Source organism: Haliaeetus albicilla, chromosome 7 (assembly GCF_947461875.1).
Source record: "Haliaeetus albicilla chromosome 7, bHalAlb1.1, whole genome shotgun sequence".
NCBI classification, from domain to species: Eukaryota; Metazoa; Chordata; class Aves; order Accipitriformes; family Accipitridae; genus Haliaeetus; species Haliaeetus albicilla.
Genome location: NC_091489.1, coordinates 45,393,666 through 45,416,468, shown reverse-complemented (window position 1 = coordinate 45,416,468; position 22,803 = coordinate 45,393,666). Strand labels below are relative to the sequence as shown.

The window sequence follows — 22,803 nt, the reverse complement described above, 5'->3', positions numbered from 1 at the left end:
TTGATGGTAGGGGGCAAACATACAACTACAGGTCCCAGAGGTAAGTGACCTGTGAAATGAAGCAATGGGCACTGTCTGCCACCGTGATACACGCTCTTCCCACAGACAGACCGAGGCCAAACAGTTTTGTTATGCTCTACTGGCTCAGATAACCTCTGTGGCCATGCATTACATTGCCTTCCTCTCCACATCTTCTGAAATGATGCAGTCAAGATGCACCTGCTACTTTCCAGAAGATTATTTTGGACATGAATAAATCTCTAAATTATCAACAGACAAGAAGCCGAAGGAATTCCAGCTCACCGTATTCCAGGCGAAGACAGTAAGTCAGGAAATGAAAAATACCCCCTGTTCATTTAGGAAACACCCCCATTCTTCAAGCTTTTTAAAGACCCTTTAAATAATGCACTAATGCAAATGCTCTTAAAAAACAGATTCGGTAATTTTCAGTTTATAAATATAAGCCTAGCATTCCAAATGGTATTACACTTGCAGTGCTGCAGCCCTAGAACAGCATGATTTCCTAGGAATGTTAAGTTGCTAACATTAAGTCAGGAAATATCCACGTCATTGAAAAAGTTTCCAAAGACACAACAAAATTCTTATCTAAGGTACTAACAGGACAGCTTCTTTCCTGACACTCTCAGTAACCGTTCCACACTTAGCAGCACATTAATTCATATGAACTTGCAGGCATTTCCCTTTAGATCACTGAAAATAAGGGTAGAAAACACATACTGATCTTATTACTAGGAATCAATTTCCAAATCTAACCCAGGCCACATTAAAACTACTTTGTACATACTTGAAAATATCTTCCAATCCCTTGCTGGTGACTGTGCTTTAAATGTTTACAGAGCTGATAATTTACCTCTGGACTGTCCTTCAGGGCATCGGAGCGGGGTAGCTCAGAGAGCTGGGAGAAGCGCCGGTCATAAATACATAGGTGAAGATGTTTATCGAGTACTCTGAAATCTTCATAACTCCGCTTCACGATCCAGCTCCTCCCCTGCATAAACAGAAAAAGAATCACACTTTTATAAGCTCCTCACCAATTTGGAAGAAAACGAAAGTTTGTGCAGAAGTAGCAGACAGATCTGGCCATCTTTCTTCTCAAAACATTTGAAAATTATGAAAGTGCCTTAGTAGTGTTTTCATGTTTTAATTTGTAGACAGCCATACAAGCCCAAACCAGCTGTTAGTGTTCCTCTTTTAATTATTTAACCATGGGTTTAGATGTGGCCCAGCATTATGAGACCTCTCCAAAGCTTTTAACTTCCACCTGTCTTACAAGGATTTTGTAGCATTTTCACACACGAGGTGTCTTTGCACAGATGTAAATTACAAAATGGTTGTATAAATAGCATGAAATTAGATTCTACACAGATAGAAGAATATACATCCAGGGATCTGAAGGCAGAATCGAAGCTTGCAAAATTTTTGTCAGACGCCCCAGGCAAATCTTCAGCTGAATTAAAAAAACAGCCTATGATGAGTAACACTAGCTGAAGATTTACTCCTGAATGCATGTCATTTCCCCAATTAAAATATTGACAAGATACATACTGCTTCAGGGGACAAGGAAGGGACCATGGCAGCACAGCATAATTTGCTTTGTGAGGCTTTTAATGACTACTTCTAAATGCTTCATGGCCTATTATGATCAATAAAAAATGTTGTAATAATGCAGCAGTTTACAGGTCAAAGCACTTTATGAACAGTCATTAATCTTCTCAATACACCCGTGCAGCCCCTAAAACGGGACTATTCCTGTTTTACAGATGTAGACACTCACTCAGTGACCACGGACCTCCACAAAGCTTCCCCACCTTCTATTTCAAGTGCAAAGTGCTTTTTCAGTCTTTCTTTCCTAAAATCAACCGTACGGCCATATTTAAAAAGAAAAAAAATCTCTATCAGCATTACACACTCCACACGCAGTTGCCTCTCCCTTGGGAAAGGATGAGAAAACCAACAAAGCTCGCAACAGATGTTGGCCATGCTGTACAAGTCCAGGTGCTCCTATAGCATAGCAGTGCAAGGACTCAAAAGATGTCAGAGGAAGGAATTAGATCGCTCCAGGTTACACGGCCACTCAAAGGCAGGGCCAAGGATTAAAAGCAACAAAGGGATGCCTGGCAACCAGTACCAAAAGCAGAGAAATGCATGGTATAAGAGGGGACACGTCACTGGGGAAAGTAGCTGCAAAGCGTGATCCCAGATGGGCTGTAGGTGGCTGTCAGAACGACACCTGATGCCCTCTTTGCTTGGGATACGAAAAAAGCATGGCTTACTCCAACTTCTCAACCACGCCATATTCATTTGTTTATCAGGAAAGTTATAAGCATCACTTTTGTATTAATATGCAAAGCCTGCAAGGCAATCATAAATGTAAAACCTACAATCCAGCGTACTAGCCATTTTCTGTCAAATTTATTTAGGACAACTCCAGACTGTGTACTGTGCCCATAAACTCTGCTTTCGTATCACAAGAAATCACCCATATTTCACAAGCCTACAAAGAGGGTACCTACAGAGGACATAAATGCTTTGTAATTTCTGTAAGTTATGTCATTTTACTTTTCGTCTAAAGGAGAAAAACAAGAACAGGAGTGCAAGTCTAATTATCTTCAAAAAGATGACAGCCTTTCCCGTTTCTCCATCTTTTGCAATTAAGTGGTTCTTGCTCTCTTGATAAGTTGCTAGTATTGACCTTCAGCTGAGCAAGGTTTAGTCACCAATGTAAGAAACAACAGGCTGAGAAATCGCTTCAATCCTTTATTTGCTTCTGCCCGCTGCACTTAACAGGACATTTCAATACGATCTCGTACGTGGCCCACACAACTAAAAAACCCATTTGTCAAGTGATCGTAAATCTGACATTAATTCCACGATATTTTAATTTTAAATGTTGGACTGTAGATTCCCAGTCTCTTTTTATCATGAATTAGGACAGTAAGAGTTAAATTTACAAGACAGGAATAGTTGGGGTCAGCAAACTACTGGTCCATGCGACAGGGGGTGCAGGATCAGCTGTGGAGAGAACGGGCTATCCAGACAGCACTCTCCTTGCTTCTGAAGAATCCCATTCTACACGATGACAGCAACGAGCCTCCTAATAACTAGCAAGGAAGCTGATTAACGAGCAGGGACAGCTTACCTCGCAGCAGCAGTGGTGTTTCTTGCCCCACCATCTCTCCGGGAGAGAGATACACGATGTCGCTGCCCGACGACTCGCGGAGCAAGCACCGAGCCGGCACGGACTGAGCGCGGTGCAGAAAGGTAACCCCGAACCACCGCTCCCGTACCTTCAAACTGCAGCCGTTCGGCAGCTGCTAAGCAACCAGCCGAGCTTTCCCCGCAGAAGCAGCAGCAACCTCCTCCATAAGAGGGGTTTGCGCACGTGCCAGAACCGCTTTCGCCATTCCTGGGTGAAGTCAGCCCAGCGCCTGCAATCACAGCCCTGGGTGTCAGGCTCTTGTGCAAAAAAGGATGGCAGGAGACTTGTGGGGACGGCACTGCCCATCCTGCAGTCGCGTTCAGAATGGCTGCGCCTATGATGCGTTAGCACAGAACGCAGTTTCGGGAGCGATGAGACGGATTTCCACCCAGCAGAAAGTTATTCCAACACTCTAAATGTGAGCATTTCCTAAAACCCTGCAGTTTTAAGTCTGCAATTAACTAAATTAAAAAAGCATACAGGCTTCAGGTTGTTCTAAAAGTTGTATGAAGCAAAGTTTTTGCAGACTAGGAGCCTGACTGACAAATTTTTAAGCAAAAGTAAGACAGCCATATTTACAAGGGGTGCAATTAACTTTACAGGAAGGAACCATCGCAGCAATCTAGGAAGGAACTGGACAACATTTAGCGGTTCCCCTCAGATCTCCAGGACAAATCACAAGAAAGGAAAGCCTAAATTCCCTCAACTAGACTTCCAGAGTTGCATAGCCAAAGCAGCAGAAACAACAGTGACCTCCATCAATATCAAAAATACTACAACGTTTCACTACATCAATATAAAAAGTGTACATCTTGCTCCCATTTCCTGCAAATTCTCAAGTGCCAGAAGGGTTTTGCAAAAGGGTTCTTTTTTTAATTTAGAGAGTTAATAAAACAGTAGAAACAAGTAAGTGACTGTTAAGTTGGTCTCATGTTGTCAACTGTGTTTTATAGCAAAGCTAAACATTACTGATGCTTTGGGCACATAATATCCATAAGGCAAAAATGCCCTCTTCACATTTTTAATTATTTCTATAAATTGTTGCTCAAATAAATTTTTGATCACCCTCTAATTTTCCAGTTCAGTAATTACTTTTCCATTCTTTAATTACCGATGGTCCTGATTTAGAGAAGCACGTGCTTAAATCGCATTCATTTCAATGGGACATAAGAACAGAGGTGAAGTTAAGCACATAGTCAAGTGATTTCCTGGATTCAGACCTTCAATTACAAACCTGGGTATGACAAATTTCATTAAAAAAAAAAAAAAAAAAAATCAAGTCTCAAATGAAGATTTCAATAATGCCATAAAATAGTTTCACGATCTTTAAAAGGAAAAATTGACCACTGACTTAAAAAAAAAATCCCTCTTGAACAAAATCAAAGTATTTTTTGGAATTTCATTTTACGGAAATGTTCACAACAAAAAGCATCATGACAATTATGAATTTCTCACAAAATGGAAAATCTGGGTTCATTCCTACTCTTATTACCATTTGATGTGTTCTCCCTTACTCTTGCATGCTGTGTAGGATTAAGTGTATGATGAAAGCCTGGTGAGATTTCAGCACGCTGCACAGTGCTGCTTATTTTTTTCCGATTATGAAAGCAAGAAGAAATGTCACGCTAAAAAAAATTATTAGAGATTACTGAACTGATGATTTAATTTCCACTGAGCCAGAGACTTGAACCTTCCATTAGTAAAACCATTATACTGAGATCGCAGATCATAAAAAGCTACCCAGGCTTCGCATCGCAGGAGACAAGATTCAGAGGGACAAGGATTCAGAACCCCAGCTCCACGAGCAATATTTTTAGCTTTGCTGGTCAAATGGCCTCAGGAGGACGACATGCAGCCATAGCCAGGAGTTTACGTACTCCCTCAAGCACAGCTGATTTAGTGATACTTCAAGTGAGCAGCGGTATCACTGCCCGTTCCCTTTCTTTCCAAGCCCAACACACAGTATGACGATTGCAGCTCACTGATGGTTTGTTTCATTACTAGAAGACATTACTTTTTGCAGTACTGCTTGGTTACTGTCGGACTGGGAAAAGCAAATTTAAGAGGAGGGTATTTTAAAACATCCTTTGCATTTTCATTCCCATAGGTAAAAAAAAACCCCACCTTTGCTCCACCATCTCTTAATCCCTTCAACTGACCAGTACAAAAACGTTACTCATTTCTAAGAGGGGCTCCCATAAGCTCCAGGCCAGTTCCATACAGGAATATTTTTATGTGGACTTAACTGTTTTCACTCGGGACCTGGCAAGAAGCAATTTTTCCCCTGTTGTGTACTGAACAATCAATGGCTTACTCGGAGGCATCCAGCTAACACAAAAGAAGTTGGTCTGTTGTCAATATTTGTGATATGGTCCCTTTACAAAACTGATATGCTGAAATTTTGTAATAAAGATTTACAGATCTCCTCTCCCCACTATGTAAGAAAAAGTAAAAGACTATGTTTCCAGCTGAATCTGTCTACATCTGTGCAGAGAGGACTCCTTTTTGTCCATCAGTGCCTCTTCAAGCCAGACAGGGTGCTACCGAGTTCCAGCACGCACGACTTTCCTGTCCCACGGTCCGAGTATGTTTTCTCTGTAGCACCTAAGATTTATTTATTTTAAGACAGGGAAAGACCTTTCTTTCCTGGTTCAAATGCTTATTTCCTGAGAGAAATCACATGGATGCTCTCATGAACCTTACCAGTCCAACATGGAGATCGAGACCACAAAATGAGATGAAAGTATATGGCAAAAGTCACTTCGGTTTGACCCTACAGTAAGAAAACACCACGTATTAAATAGCTGGAAAAATGCCAGCATCCACCAGTAGAGTTTAACTCTGCCATGTGGGTGACTTTTAGAGCTGTCTGGGTCTTGGGTTCTGTATGTTATTCCAGCATGACCCTTCAGCCCTTTTTTCATTTCAAGTCACACTGGAAAATGGCTTAGAAATTTAGTCAAAACAGAAAACAAGACTGATAAAATCCATCACATAGAGCTTACCCAGGAAGTGTTTTTAGCTGGTGCCATAGGTGGCTTTATCTAAGCTTAAGTTTGTTTACCAAAATGTCCTGGATGATTTCATGACTTCTGGCGTATTATTATAACTTTAGGGAAATTATAAATCTTTAAAACTTAAAGGGAGTTTGCACTAAGGCAACTAAAGCTACTTTATTTCCGAACGAAAGTGTACACTCAGCAGTGTAAGGCTTTTTGGCTAGCACGCTTCCAGGTCTCACCTTGTGGTCACGGATGGATGCTCGCTTTCATTGCTCCTGGTACTACCCATCAACAGGAGTTTATTCCTTCCCACCACAGGGTGGGGAACACCCGTATTATGGCTTTTCCTTAAGCTGGAAGACATTTGCATTAGCTTAACCTCACTGATGCATAAATTTTACTTAGCAAACATTAGCACTTGCTCCCACGACCCTTTCGGCTGGGCAGCGATGAGCGCTCAGCACAGTAACAGCTACAGGGAGGGACGGCCGCGTCAAGAAGACGTCTGTTCGCTTCTGGAGTTGACCCGGCTTAGAAGATACCATCAACAGCTTCCAGCGGGATACCCATTCTGCTGCCAGGCACATACTTCTGATTAGAAGGAAACAAAATATCTGCAGGAGGGACCTTTAAATCAGGTGAAAATGATGGAAATGCTAAAACTTCAGCACTCCACCTGGAATCACAGGAAACGGACACGAGAGACCGACTGCCACAAGATGAAGGGAACATAATGTACGAACAGACCGCGAGGGAGAAGGCAGAGGAGAATGTTTAGTCTGTTTATGTGGTGAATCCTTAATAGCCTTATTCCACAGAAGAAATTAATCTCTTTCAGCATTAATTATCAGTTTATTATCAATTAATTGCAATCAGCAGGAAAAAAGAGGTTTTAATGGAAACGACTGCAGCTTTTCGCCCCTAAAAATTATACTTCCTTGTGCTCCCTGATTCCAATTACAGATAGGAACACTAAACACACACATGGGAACACGAGGCTGCCCAAGACCTGGTCTGAATGACAGCAGTATTATCCCTGCTCGATCTGTCCGATTTTGGAAACTCCCCACGATCAGGTATATGCGGCTTTCTGGGTGCTAAGCTGAAATAAGCCATGACCTTCCAGTGGTTTCTCTGTCACTCAGAAGAGCAGCTTTGCCAGAGGCATTCAGACAGCAGGCAAATATTTGGCTCAGGCTTTGGTGGCAATTGGTTTTGTACAGATACAGAGAAATAAGGGCATGCTAAGAAGACCTAACGCAAACACACCATGTGTACAGCATTTGAAATCGTAACAACGATTTTTCCAACAACAGGGTTTTTCCTCCCACGAGAAAGCCTACTTCTGAATGGCAGGCTGACAGACACCTAATGAACCTGAAACAGGATTTACAACTCTCAACATGTGAATGAAATCCCCTGCTCTCCTGACATCTTATAATTTAAACAATTCAATATCAATCATCTCCTTAGTAAAATTATACCATAAGAGCAGCAGGTCACAGAGAGACACAGGGATGAAAGGGAGGGCGGCCACAGCATGGGGGACTGCTTTTCTACACTTCAGAAAATTAAAGTAATAATCCAACATGAGCTTACAGCCACAAAAGAAATACTTCAAAGCCACTAACAACTGCTAAGTAACGGGAACTAAAATTCTACCATCTTACAGGTAGCGGGGCAATGAGAGAGAACGCATATATATTTACAAATGATTATGTGGACATTGCACATATTTAAATATGACACCCTCTTTACCCTGTGCCCCAAATGTGGTATAATCTACTCAGCACTTAACCACAGAGAAGAAACGATGTTTCATCAAAGTAAGCAAGCACCACTATCCTTTAAAACAAACCAAACAAAAAACCCCTTTGAAAATTACTTGCCTGAGGTTAGTAAAACAAAACAAAACAAACTTTCAAAATGACTTGCCTGCGGTTAGCTGCAGCAACAGTAGCTTAGACAGATATAGATCTCAATTTTCTTAAGTCTCATTTCTTGGGCACATCACTGAAGCAAACAGCTGACTTCTTAAATGTTAGGGTTTGTTGTTAAGTGACCAAAGCACATAAGCTTTAGTTTGTCAAAACTAATTGCCAGGAAGAAAAGATTTTGTAGGTCCAAACCTAAGAAACTGTTCGGAAAAAACCCTCATAACCCCAGTTATGGTTGCTACACAACAGGACACACATCCATCACATCATTTACAAAATAACCGAAACTTAGAAGCGTGGAAATAATTAAAAACATGCTGCATCTGACGCTGCTTCCATTACAAACCCATTTATCTCGACACCCCAGAATGAAGCAAAAAATGTTAACAGTGTTTGGAAAACACCACTAAGATGGTAAGAAATGCCCTGCTGGGCCAGGCCGGCGGCTCACCTACCCCCGTACTCTGCCTCCAAGAGCAGCAGTTGGAGATGCTCTTTCCTGAAGACACGTGTGAGCTTGGTCGCTCCTGCAGTCCATTCCCCTTGCATCCCCCCCAGATTTATCAGAGGATGCCAGAGGGAACCTCTCTGCCCACTCCTGCTCCTTTGGGTAGGGTTACAGAGGTAAAACACATGAACACTTCAAGGAAAAAGGTATACATGCAGGTATGTTAAAGATGTAGCTGACCAGAACTCAAGGAAAGAGGTTAGAAGGGTGAAACATTATTTAGAAAGCACAAGAAACAGAAGCAGCTTTGGAGAAGTTTTGTTAACAGAGCTGGAGCTGTAGCCACAATGGAGAAATAGATGCTTTTTTGGCAGCTGCATGCGTCGGTTTTAAAAAGAAACATTGAAAAGCGGTGCCAAGACCCAGGAGATGAAAAACTTAAGACAGGCCATCTTTAATATCTAATATCCTTAATGGGGTCTTTTAAAAAGGTAAACCACAAAGCTTGAAGTAAATACAGTATTTTAAAATCACAGATCAGTTAAAAAAAGCATCATTAGAAAACCAGAAAGACAGTTCCTTCTTATCTGACAAAGCTTGAGCCCTTGACTGCAAACTTGCTCTACAGTCTCTAACAATATCGGTTTGCAATTACGCTTAATGTCTACGTCCCACAGCCTGTCTACACGTTTGCAGCTTTTCAAGTTTGGAGGCTACCAGCCCCTGCCAAGGAAGTGGAGAACTCCGGAATTCACAGCAGGTCTACGATGAACTGATTCTGAGTTGTTTCACACTTCAAGTGTAAATTTTGCTCAAGGAGTTGGGACCTCAGCGTTCACTGAACTAGGTCAGTTTATCACGGGTTACACAACACATAGTGACAAGAAACACCTGCTTGATGGTTTTTAGCAAACTCGAGGCACAAATCTGCTCTGTAATTCCAGGAAAGCCCTAATGAATATAACGATTTAAGGAGCAAGCTCAATCCACGTTCCCCCTGAGAATTCTGCCACCGATTGCTCTAAAACAAAACTGATTTTTAATTTAACGTACAGTCAGTTATAAATCCAGTTGGGCAAAGAACCTCTAGTTATTGAGGAAGACACTGGCATTTAACACTTCAGCATTTTTTATTACCAAAACAACTCAATTACCAATTTTCTTTACAATATCAGAGTTTAACCAAACTAGGTGCACTCACATGGGACATAACTTTTGAAAACTTTCCGGATTGCGTATTTGGCCACTTTGCTCAGTGACCGTAAAAATTTGCTGCAAACAATGAAAATGATGCAACTTTGATTTACCGCCAAAGCATCTTTACAGACATGCTATTTATTTTGATGTGGTTTCTGTACCTTGAGAGTACCTTTTTTTTAAATACTCTTTACTAACCTGCATTGGACATTTTATGTCCAATGAATCTGTTGTTTGGAAGTGTAGATGCTCTTCCAAGGCCTATGAACTTTATCCGCATGCAAGTCGTTCAGGTTTGAGACATCGTGACTGAGAACCTTGTCTTTCTCCTCACGCTTGCTTAGCCACCTAACATCTGACATTACTTGTTGATCAAAGTAACTTTACAGCCTGCAGAGGATGATACTGGATGAAACTGCTTTGGATTATCTGTCCCAAAGGGCTGTCAACTTTCCCAAGTAAACAGGCACTGTAATATTGCTATTAAAAAGGCGTGCATATTAAACTTCTCTATAAGGAATAAACATCAAGGCAGCTAAGAAAAACAGGAACATCCACCACAATCCCCCTCTTATTTTGGATTTGAACCAAGCCCAGCTCTTGGAGAAGTTGTAAAACAAGTAAAATTGTAGACAAACGGCTCCTCTGCAATGCATTTACACTTGCTTGGTTATGGGGTAGGATTCAACGTCTCTTCAGAATAAAGCCAACTGTCCTCTTCAATTTGCGGCTGGGCCCAGCCTTGTCTACAAAGCACCACATGACAATCAGAAGCCCTGCCAAAATGCATCACTTACAGAAAGAAACCATAATCGTTATCCTGTCCTCTTGGATTTCAACAGTGATTTTCACTTTTGCTTCAGAGCTAAGTAGAATACAATTTGGATACAAGAAGATTGATGTCTCTAATTCAGAGCTTGCTTTCTGAAGGCAAAATGCCCAAAGGACACATTAACAAACTACCATATAATTGTAAAAACTTCTGTTGCTTAAAAAAAAAAAAAAACTTTCATGGCAGCACATTCATGTGATACTGCATTTTATTCTGAGAAATAATTTTCCCTCTTGCTCATTATGCCTTCCTAGACCATGGCTACACTGACCATTCACTTCAGCTGGTAGGTTTCCATCACAGAAAACCATCTGAAGAGCACATGAAAGCAGCAGTTGCCATAGATCACTCGCTGTTCCCCTTCCCAAATAACTGCACAGCAGCTCAGCCTAATGCAAGTCTGATGAACTGGTAGGCTGCTATCTTGTGGCGATCATTTTCGGATACCCTCTTTCCCAGTAAAAACCACCCTCAAAGAAATTCACTAGACCATTTCTATGCTGGATTTTGTAGTTGAAGCCATTAACACAGAGCACAGTAAGCCTCCACCTTTGGTATACTGAAGGGACAGCCTGAAATGCACCTCAATTTGCACCTGCTGAAGGAATGTGCTTCAGCACACGAGAGTTCCACGACAGTATTTATCTCTGCAGTGTCACTCAATAAATCAATCATTCAATTCAAAATCCATGCACAGCTAGAACCCTGTTATTGCATCTCAAGCATCCAGAGTCAGGAACAAGAACGAACTATGCTGACCCCGCTTCCCTTCATGATACATATTTAAACAGAGAAAAAAACCAGAGCGAGCCATGAATGGAGAAATTAAATACCAAAGTTTAAGAACTACAGCTGGTTTTCATCTCTTGTTACCAGGGGATAGATTTACACTCAAGCGTACTGAAGCTGCTCTGTGGCTGGGAACAAAGGACAAGTCCCATCAGCAGGGCAATGAAACCCCAGAGCCCCGATGACACACGGATGCCGCTGCAGGTCAGCGCAATGCTGCTCCTGGACTCTTTACACCCTCCTGCGCAGCACCGAAGACAACAGCTAACTTCTGCATTTCCATTCCACGGTCCCAAAGAGCACCCGTATACTGCAAACGGCCAAAGCAAGCAAACGGCACGGCCCTTGGAAGTCGTCCTGCTGGTGCATCTCCTCGATCCCAGCGCAGACATCCCGCCGACTGCCCGACTGTCCGCTTCGGAACAAAAGGCAGCAAAGACAGCGGGACAAAAGTCCTTTTCACCTCAAAACTGCTACTTCGACTGTCTAAACCGCTCGTGTGAATTAACGATCACAGAGCTACATACGAATCCCATGATGAACAAGAGGGTATGGTGCAATACGCTTTTGAAACAGGAAAAGGACACAGCACACCACAGTGTTAATCCTGTTCAGTGGGAGTGTTGCCCTACCCAAATCAGTGTTCTGCAGCAAAACTCCAAAAACCAGTCATACCCTTGTCTGTAATTAATATTATCCCAATTAATTAATGAATTTATCCTTTAGTATTATCATAACAGCTACAGAGTAATAGATGTTAATTATGCAGTTCTTAAAGACTTTGAATGCGATTCAATATCTTCTCTCTCTCCCCTACAGATGCTAGTTTACTTCCAAAAAGCCTGGAACAGACCCAGCTTTTTCAAAGACACTACACCTTGGCAGCACTTTGGCATCGCCTGAGCTTTGAACACAGCCCAACAGCACTTTTCAGGCTGCTTGCCAGCTTCATACATTCTTTATTAATCCACATTACTATTGTCACTTCATTTTTATTTATCACTGCTGAGAGCAGAAGGCATGTAGTATATGACCCAAGATCAACCATTCGAGCACAGAACATCAAGTGATGGATTAGCATTGTGGAAACAAGGATTTTAGTTGCTTTCTTTTGACTAATGTGAAACAGCCCTCCTCAACCGAGAAGTGCTTCGGACAGAGGTTTCAACATCTGTGAGCATCTGGAAGGATAGGCTAAAAATATTCAACCCATAAAGGCCTATGGTCAGGTTTTAAAAAGGTTTGGGGGGACTTACAAATAAATGCCCAGTATCACAAGAGGGATTTTCAAACAAGCATGTGAGGTACCTAACTCTCATGGGCAAACTTGTCGGTGGAAGTTACATTTCTCTAGGCACTTTGTTGCAGTCATCTTCAGGCAAGCGGTACCCAGTGCCAGAAAAGAAGTACAGAAAACAAGCTGGGGGGGAAAGGCCATGACGGGGACCAGCATTTTAATGCATTCTAAAGCAGAGTCACTTTCCTGAGCCCTTCTGAGCAGACAAAGCTTTAGGACATACCGAGGGTCCCTACGTGCAGTTTGTACAAAGCAGCTAGCGTGCTATGAAATCAGAGCGTACCCTTGCAGTTCAGTGCATGTTCATTTTACACCTGCTTCAGTTTAGCTGCACCACCGCCAAGGTATTCCACCACCTGTGGGGTGGATTTGGTTTTCATCCTTGGTAGGACTCATCCAGCAGCTACACGGACCCTAGACCTCAGGTGGAAGAGGGGGGTGAGAATGCATGGGTAGGGGCAGGGGACTGCAGCCACACTGCAATAGGCATAATGTGAAACTTTACCTGAATTCCCTATTCAATAAAAGGACATAGGAACTGCTTTTGTTTAGCAAAATCTTCTGCGAACAACGAAGGCAGAAAATTCTATATTAAGAAAGGAGAAGCAGGTTAACACATATTCTAAAAACAAATTTTGCATTGGGTAGGATCCAGCTTGGATGGTCCACATAGGTATATCTCATTATCAAAGATGAGACCAGCTTTTCCTCTTGGTTTTTTTTTTCCTTTTTTTAAATTTCTTTTTAGTACTTATATAAAACACACACAAGTATGTACGTGCATGTGAGAATTCGTCCCTTAGAGTCATCTGTTTAAAGAACTGTAGCTTTTCACCAGCGGAATATTAGTAGCGCTTACTCCGTAACTGTTCTCTAGGTGTGTGAGCTTCAATCACACAAGACGAAACTATTAATATATTAAAGAACAAGTCTTTAAGACAAAAAACAATCATATAAAAGGTTTTCAGATGTTTGACTCAAAAATCCTACTGCAAGCAATTTGTGGTTTTTAGTATGGACTATGACAGGCAGACAGAACCAGCAAACCATACTTTAGACGTTAGTAGTCCGAGTAAGACATTTGCTTTTGTGAAAATATATTCCACTCTCCTCTCCCCACAAACCATCCAGGATGGGGAGTCCTGTCTGTTCTTCCTACTTGGATCCCATTTTTTCCTGGCATTCTCACCACTGCCCTTGAAGCACTTATTATTGCAACCACGCTTCCAGCCATGGAACGCTGGATGGGCTTGCCTTCAGAGTTTTGCAAATGCTGTTCTTCAAACAGAAGATACTGAGCTTAAATCTCCTGCAAGGGAGAGCTGGGAGATACAAGTGGCATATATTTGCGTAAATGCCTTCATGGAGTACATCAGAGACCTTATTCTATCAATCAAAATGAACACAGCACAGACAGCAATGGCTGCTTTGAACAAAAAACAGGAACAGGGCAAAGTACTGTGCATTCTGTACAACAAAGCCGCGTGGCTCAACTTACTGCCAGTGTGGGGTCTGCAAATGCAAGCAGAAAAATGGAGAAACCCCATGGTTGGACCACGAGAGCTTCCTGCTTTGAGAATAGCCTTAGAAATCTACCTAGAGTTGCAGCAGAAAGAGGCTTCCTTCGCAGGAAGGAAGCATTATCCCATGAAGGTTGGCATTACCCCATGAAAAGCAGGAAACAGAGAAGGTAGTGTGACTCTGTTCTGAGATCCCAACACCCAGTCTGCGTTTAAAGGACTATCATGAGATCTAGTCCTAAGATTTTTCTTAAAAATCACTCATGCTTGCATGGTCTGTCATTTCTGGTTTCTACTGCCTGTCATGTCTGTTTCAAAAACCTACCTTTGATAATGAAAATGAACAATAAAACCCACAAGAGATGGCTAGAGTTTAAGGTCTCCCTTAGAACTAGAACATTTTCACAACCGGTCTCTTGCTCTCTCCTTGCCATTCAAAATTTCACAAAAAAAAAAGACGTTTGTAGTGTTGAAATAGTCCAAATCTCACATTGTAATGAGTACTGCACGCTTTTTGTTATTCTTTCCTTTTTCAGAACAAAAGCTTAGATTGTCCATTCTTACGTTACAATGTTTAAATACGTATGCAGGTAGTTGCTGCTGTAACGTCACACATACAAATCCAAAAACATTAAAAAGGCAGATTTTCAGCCTGCTTTACAACTTGACAAAACATGCTGGATGGATTAGCCTATTTCAACCTTTTTGCAGGCTCTTACTTTTGTTGATTTATTCTCAACACACATAGTAACCCCTTTTAAATGTGTTGCAGACCTTGTAAATTCTTTGCTTATCCCCGTGGAACTTAGCAAGGATTGCAAACACTGTCAATGGACCTTCACAGCCTACAGGTACAGCACAAACTCATAAAGGTCTCAGACATTCCCTGTGGTCTTTTAAGGACCGCGGTTATTCTTAAGGCTTGCAATTACTGTCTACACACTTCAGAAGGTTCCCAGGTACAGTCCTCACATCACCCCTCCCAGGATTTTATGCTTCTCTATTTCCTACACAAAAACCAGTCTCTAGCATTCTTCAGAGACTTTTTCCTCCCTAGCAAAAATGCATGTGGCATACTGTCTGCACTCTGGGAAAGTGCAAACTCAAAACATTATGCCTTTTCTCCCCCGAATCCTTCCTCAGATTTCAAGCATTTATAGATTGTTTTAAAGTCTTCTCTCCGTCCATCCATCCACCCCTTCTTTTATCATAGAAAGGGATTTTGTTTACATTTATTTTAATAATAGCAATCATTCAACAGCAGTAATTGTACAGGTCCTGAAAGCAATCTTCTAGAAATGAATGGAAGTTAAACAGTGCAACCTTACTTGGAAAAAAGGAAAATCCACCTACATTGCTCTAAAAACCAAAACAAAACCAAGCCCCCCTATCACAAGCTCTTTCCAATAAAATTTAAAACCCTACCTTTGTCGTTTGCTAGTTTTCATGTTTAAATTTGTTCAAAGAAATCAAAAGAATCCTATCTTTCCACTTTTCAGAAACACTTGGAACAGCTCTCTACATATTCCCACTTCTTCTTAAGAGCTAATAAACTGGATTAATTTCTTGAGGTCTCCCAGTAGAAGAAAAGCTGAATAGAGACGTAAAAAAAACCCCTGAACCTCAAACAAAGCTTGTATTTCACAAGCTGACTTGAGCAGAAATGTGTCACAAATATAACTCCAAAAAATCCTTTTTTTCAAACCTTATCTGGGAAGGTTTTGCAAAATACACATCAAAGAATAATTCTCTTTACACCACTAAAATTATACTTACAGATGGGAAATAGTGGGATAGAATTTCCTTAGTGTAAATGCCGAACTGTAGTCTGCCAAACACAGCTAAGACTGAGCTGGATGTTTTAAAAGTCTAATGTTCAAAAGCTTTGGTTTGTTGTCTGCTACAGAGTGAAAAGACAAAATAAATGTCTTTTTATGGACCACACAACACACAGATTGTATCTGCACAGTCCAGACTGGGCAAGGCACAGCAGTATAATGCATCCAACCCAAAGCTAGGCTTTTTAGCTTATTTCTCTAAGGTCTGTAATCTAAAATTGCCAGGGTGGCCACATGCCCTTGCTCCTCCCTGGGCTATCTGTTTTTGCAACAAATCACAAATATCTTAAAGCTTTGAAATTTACACGGGTTTAGCCTTAATTAAAAGAATTCGTTTTCTCTGTGTCCATCTGAGAAATCAAGGATATTTTTGCAGGCTGCTACGGTAGGCTAAACACCAATGCTAGCAGCATATCCAAAAGGCGAGTAAAGTGAAATTTGTTTTATAGTCTTTCTTTCTCCCTCCTTCAATATTTTTGGCCAGATACAGATGCGTCCTGCCAAAATCTCTCCCCACTGCACTATCATTCCATGAGCTATTTCACACCTCCCATTCAATTCTAACGTGGAGCCAAATCCATCCAGACGCCGCTGGTATCCAACGCGTGACAGAATGGAATCTTTCCCTGGACATTAGGAGAGGCCATGAGATGTCAGGGGTGAAGTATCTCCATGGTAGAAATGATGCTCAGCTGTGCAGCTCCTTCCATGCCTTTCCATTCATTGAATCCAGATGCCACAAGTTTCTCAGCTTTGTAAGTATCTGAGAGACAGGGACATAGGCTAACACGCGAGAGGTGAATCACTGACTTGGGGTGGGGAGAAAGTCTAGCTAGCCAGAAGGATTACTTAAAAAAAAAAAAAAAAAAAAAAAAAAAAAGAAAAAGAAAGAAAAAGAGGAAAAGGTGATTGGTTCTATGCCTATCCTTTAAAGTGATGAGGCCAACTCCCAGTGTTTTCATTTTAGTTCAGTAACGCTGAAAAAGAAGGTAACAGAACTTCTCAGCAGTTGGGCACGGTTCACAGCCTCTGGATCTATTGGACAGCAACTCAGTTAAGTCTCACTGCAAACTAGCATCTTCCTTAGCCAAGGCACAGAATTCACCACATTGTCCCCACACAAATCAAATCTCTGCACTGTACTCTCAGAAACATCCCTGCAAAGCACCTGAGAGTCTGACAGAAGTGTCAGACAAACCACTGGACAGCTGGGCTCACTCCGATCAGGGCACCATCAATGCTTTGCATTCAACGTGCCGGGTGTTTGCTTCTCCTGAGGCTTGCTCCTGCACGAACATATTCTGCAGGGTTTAAGGACATAATTATACCTGAAGGTATCCTGTTAACCTTTAGAAATGTCAGTAAAGCAGATGGAAAGATCAGAAGCAATATGCTTCCAGGTTAGAGAAAAACTGCTCTATAAAATATTGGCACTTCTATAGGCCCACCTGAAACAGTCAGAAAAGAACATAAGGTTCACCTCTGCATTACGCACTGCGAATGCAGTCCCAAACCTGAGGGCTCAAAATGTACAGAAATTCCAATTTCCCTAAGTCTCCTGAAAAATTTCACTCTTGGTCACTGTAGTGCTCTTGGCTGGGACACAGACATGTGTCCCCCATTAAATTTTGCAGTGCTGCTTGTTAGCTTGGAATGCTTTTCTGAAAAGTGATTATTGTGTATGAAACTTGTTACAGCTAGGTTAGAACACTACTAGCAAAATGCCCAAACACGGGCACTTTCAGCCTCTCTTCCCTATCCCAAGAGCACTATTTATAAGTACCCATATATACACACATGTGCACGTGTGTAGTGGCACCGTTTAGGGCTAACCACAGAGAAGAATTATTCTGTGTGTTTCTATCACACTAATGACACTGCTGTAGCTCAGCTTGTGCCGAGCTCCACCTTCAAAACAGAGCAGGATGCTTTGCTCCTCAGCTTTCTCAGAACACCCTGCACCAGCGTGCACACAGAGTTAGTGCAGAAGAGCAAATTCACTGCAAATTCAGGTCTCTGTGTGTACTAATGCCGCTACGCTGGCACAGTCCCATAGCAAATACTTCCCCACCCCACGCAATTCAAATGTAGGCAACACAGGTGTGCCTATTCCATACACTTTTCTTTCAGTACCTGAGAAACGTCAGCAGAAGCACATAAAGAGCTTTAAAAAGAGAGACAGACACCACAGTGATTCCCATTAATGTTCAGCATAAATTGATAAGATGGACGCTCAAGAAGTGCCAAGATGAATCACAAAAAGAACTGCTATGCTAACACCAGAAAAATGACCAAATGCAGGCATTAACTCTCAACTGAATTTGTCAATGCAATATGTCCCCACAAACGACAATTTCTTTCAACATATTAAAATACGATAACCTCTTATGTAATATTTTACAGAGTCACTATCCCCATATTAGCAGACAGGGAATCTGTGGTACAAAGTGGCAGATTTATCTGCCCAAAGCATTTTGATACCACAGTAGCAGAGGCAGTGAAAGAATTTCATACCAGATGTCTGGAGACATAACTGGGAACAGATCAAGAATCCCCATCTCCTGGCTGCCAGCAGCACGCCTTGATCAACAAAAACACTGGCCGGCATTCTCCCTCACATACTTCCTCTGTTTATATATACGGTGCGCCTGTGTGTCACTGTCCGCTCCCCCCACAACTGACAGGCATACGTACACAGAGTCCAAGCATGCACGCTTGTGTCTCTAGGCTAATCAGCGTGCGGCTCTGCGCAAACCGTAGCGAGGATTATTTGCTTAACGGGCTCCTTTTTCTCGCCTCGATCCTCCTTTTCTTTTCTTAAAATTAGCTGGTCGCAGTACCACAGACAGCATCCTTTCGAGGACTGAGCTAGTGGACAAGTGGAAAAAAACCACATACGCCGCAGAAAAGTGTCATATCAAAATATTACGAGGCTGTGTTGCCAAACATAATGCTATACCGTCTGCAAAAGGAGGTGGGGGGAGACAACGTGGCGTTTACCTGACAAGAGATCTGCACCAGGTAGACCAGTTCCTTGGATTCACAGCCGTTTCTTGTTACTTCATTCTGTTCCTCCGGGAGCGAAAGCTACACCAAGGGAGAGGGGAGGGGGTGGAGAAAAGAGGGAGAGAGAAAGACCAGGTCAGTGAGCAGGGATAAGCCAGGCATGTAATAATGCATGAAGCACAACATTCACATCAACTTGCTCCAAGACACGCTGAGTACCAGGGAATCAGGGAAGTGCTTGTCTGTCTGGAGTTGTCAGATAGAAAATATTCAGCATTCATGGCTTACACAGACCCTCAAATGCCATTGGATTTTGGCATCTCACCTGACAGTTTAAAAATAAAAATATGGTTCAAAAATAAAACAATCATAGGAAGGCAAACTGTACAAGCCAGGGATTAAACCTCTATCTTAGGAGTTTGCAAAATTAATTGTTCACTGAAAAGATCTCTATAAATATTCACGTATCAGATAACGGTGATATCCCCCCGCCCCCCAATTTTATTCATTTTTTATTTTATATGTTCAGGCAGACATTAGAGAATAAAACGTATCTCCTAATTTCAGTGTTGTCAAGCAATTTACCACAACAGAGAGCTTTATGGCACCATTCATCACATACAGAGTTCATTAAATACAACACCAGGATGTGGGTTTTTTCAGAGCAGTGAGGAGAGATTTAACTGTGTCATTCCTGTACACGTACCAAACGCCTTGACTAGGCCTACTACTAGTCCTGCTACTCCCACTAGTCTTGATATCCTATACTTCAAATGGCTTACATTTAATGATCTTCTCTGAAAACAGAAATTACTAAGTGATCATAAGCAAATTAAGACTGTTTGCAAGGCAAATGGAAAAAAGGATATGTCTTCCAAAAAGCTGTTTTACAGAAGACAGAGAGATCCTTATCCAGTGCAGAGCCCCAGGAAGAGAAAACCATGAAAGATTCCCTTAAAGGTGCACGGAACAGGGTGAGGTATCTCAGCCTCCCTGCACACACACAGCCATCGCTATCTTTACTCCTTAAATGATGGACATTAAATCGTATAGTGAAAGCACTGCTGTACTTGCCAGAAGAGTTATTTTGCTTTCTTTCTTAAGCAGAAATGATGTCAGCTTAAAAATAGAAAGCACTGAAGAAGAGTCCGGGACTTTTTACACAAAGGTCTTTTGGAACACCACCTTCTTCTCTCTTGGAAAACGTGTACATAAAAATTTAAGTCTGTTAAAAAATCATAAGTAGCTAAGACCGAAAAACCCCAACAACAAATGAATGCAGAAATAAACATAAGAGTGAGGAGAAAAATCACAAATTTCTGTACTTTCAGGAATGTAAGCAGGAGAAAATCAGAACCAGGTGATTAGAGGCACGTACCTCCTGAGAAAGAGGGAGATGTAAGGCAAAATTCACTTACATATAAATGACTACCTATACCCAGAGTGAGTTTAACTTTGCATTTTGCCAGTATCTCTCTCCTCTTTGTAAAGAAGTTGCAGAGCACACAAATTCAGCACTCTTCCTTCACCAGACCTAACTTCCTGAATACTAATTTCTGTTCTGATGGTTGTATAAAGGATTGCAAATAATGAAAAAGATTTTTGGACCAAGAAAGTCTTTGGATTTCCATAATTTATTATATTTTTACAACATTAAATGTATTTAGAGGAAGAGAGAGCATGCGTGCAAACGCTCACCGCTCCATCATGCTGGTTATGCAAATAAAACTTCCTCCTGCTTTGTGGCAGCCCTTTTTGGTGAGCAAATACAAATTTTCCATCAAAGGATTTGTATCGGAAAGCAAGTTTGCGCTTTCGGTCTTCACTGTTGCCTAACAGTGTAGAACACACTGTGCAAGTTCTTGAAGATGAAATCCACTCAGCGTCACCTCCATTTGGATACTATCTTTACTCCACCATAAATCACCTCTCTAGAAAAGCCATGAAATGTCTCCCTCGGCCACTGTTGCAGCTTCTCCTGTACCACCTTCTCAGCACACTCTCTTTTTCAGCTTCCAGACGGCCTCTTGTTCCACCTATAAATTCTCCCTTCAAAGTGAGCTTTCTTCTGTAAAGCTTTCCAGCCAGAACTTTTAAAGATTTTTACGCACGCTCACATCCTCATAAGGCTGGTGTGTAATACAGTCCCAGAGATAAATCTTTCTAACTGCTGCGGAGGATCTTTCACACGGTGCGCTTAATTCCACTAAAAAAACCCTGCATTCCAGAAAGGCAATTTTAAAGATGTGTAAGAGTGACTTTTCTATGTGTGTAACAGCTGCCATTAATGTGATTAAATACAACCATTATTTATTTCTGTATTGCACATCCCCCCCACACACACTTTATCATCCTTCTTTGCTATCAAATTTCACATTTAAAGTGCTACTAAGTTTCAAAACTAACTAACAGTCAAAGAAAAACAAAATAACAAAGCATGCAGTAAAGGAAAGCTAATACATGGCTGGAGGTATCTTCCACGTCTGTCAGGTAACAAGGAGCTCCAGTTCAATTAAACGCGGGTTTCCTACTCATGGAGAAAAGTTCCATCCTTTAATCTTCCCTATGCTTATTTAGGGTACGTACGCCTATTCTATCAGCCCACAAAATTTCAAGCCTTGCCTTCCTTAAGCATATCCGTGCTAAAGGACATCGCAACAGGCTCCGTTCAGCTGGAAAGCCAGCAGCCAGTCAATGCAATCACCGACATACAAATGCAGCAGCTCCCTAAACGTATTCAAGGCCTGATTCTGCGCAACACAACGCGGGGCAGAAAAAGGTACAGGTCAAGTTAAGACGAAGGTTGAATTGCACCACCTTTCCTCTTAGATGTACTGTAATTTACACCACTTTGGACTTAAGTCAAGTCTATACAAGAACTCTCCAGAAACAGCAAGTGAATCACCTGTAGGCGTGAGGTCCATGTGTGTAGGATGAGTAAGTTACAGCAACCTTTTCATGTGAAAGAGCACACCTACCTGAGGATTAACCTACTGATTTATAGTCATCGACTTTACACCCATGTAGTTAGTTTCCACTTGGATGTTTCTGAATGTCTCCATTTAGGCAAACTCACTGTAGTGAGAAGTGACATTTTAAATCCATTGTATTGCCCTACACATATGCAACTGTTATTTCAGAGTAAAGTTGTAAAAGCTGACTGAACACTGTTCCTCTTCCCGCAGCCAGTCTCGTGCCTACTGAGAGACAGAGAGTAGAATTGTTTACACAGGAAAATCTATTGGTTTTATCCTGTACGCTAACTGTCCTGGCAGCAAAATACCCTGGAACATGAATATTCGCTTATGTTCCCTGTTCCCCACGCGGCATAATTTTTGTTTGGCTCTGTTGATAGACATTCACTAATGCTCTTCCAAAAATCGTGGATGTCATGATGTTTAAAAGCCTTTCCTCCTGCAACACCCCTTATAAACAATACCTCCGAGGAAGTACAGGTGCACCTGGGCTGGATTTGAAATCCAGGGAGCACAAAGCAAAGGCCTCTCTTGACCTTAGTGGACTCTGAACATGACCCACAGGCAGAATTTGGTTGACTCCAAATTGGGAAATTGATTTTCATCATCTTAAAGAACAGACCAAAGACAGCAGGCTCTTGAGGATACCCCTGTAACAGTTTCAATGTGTATCATCTGAGATAGCTGAAATAATCTGTAAATAGCATTTATAGTAACTGATCAAAGCGTTAAACAGCATACT

At 41.6% G+C, this 22,803-nt stretch overlaps 1 protein-coding gene across 6 annotated transcripts in view; it reads right to left on the bottom strand.

Moving 5' to 3' along the window:
- The window catches only part of ARHGAP32 (Rho GTPase activating protein 32), a 259,692-nt gene that overhangs the window by 82,615 nt on the left and 154,274 nt on the right, over nt 1–22,803 (bottom strand). For all 6 annotated transcript variants that reach the window (XM_069788197.1, XM_069788195.1, XM_069788198.1 and 3 more), the window contains 2 exons: nt 19,081–19,167; nt 872–1,009 (listed from right to left, as the gene is read on the bottom strand). In XM_069788197.1, the coding sequence (XP_069644298.1) occupies nt 872–1,009; nt 19,081–19,167 (225 nt within the window). The remainder of the gene's footprint in view (nt 1–871; nt 1,010–19,080; nt 19,168–22,803) is intronic.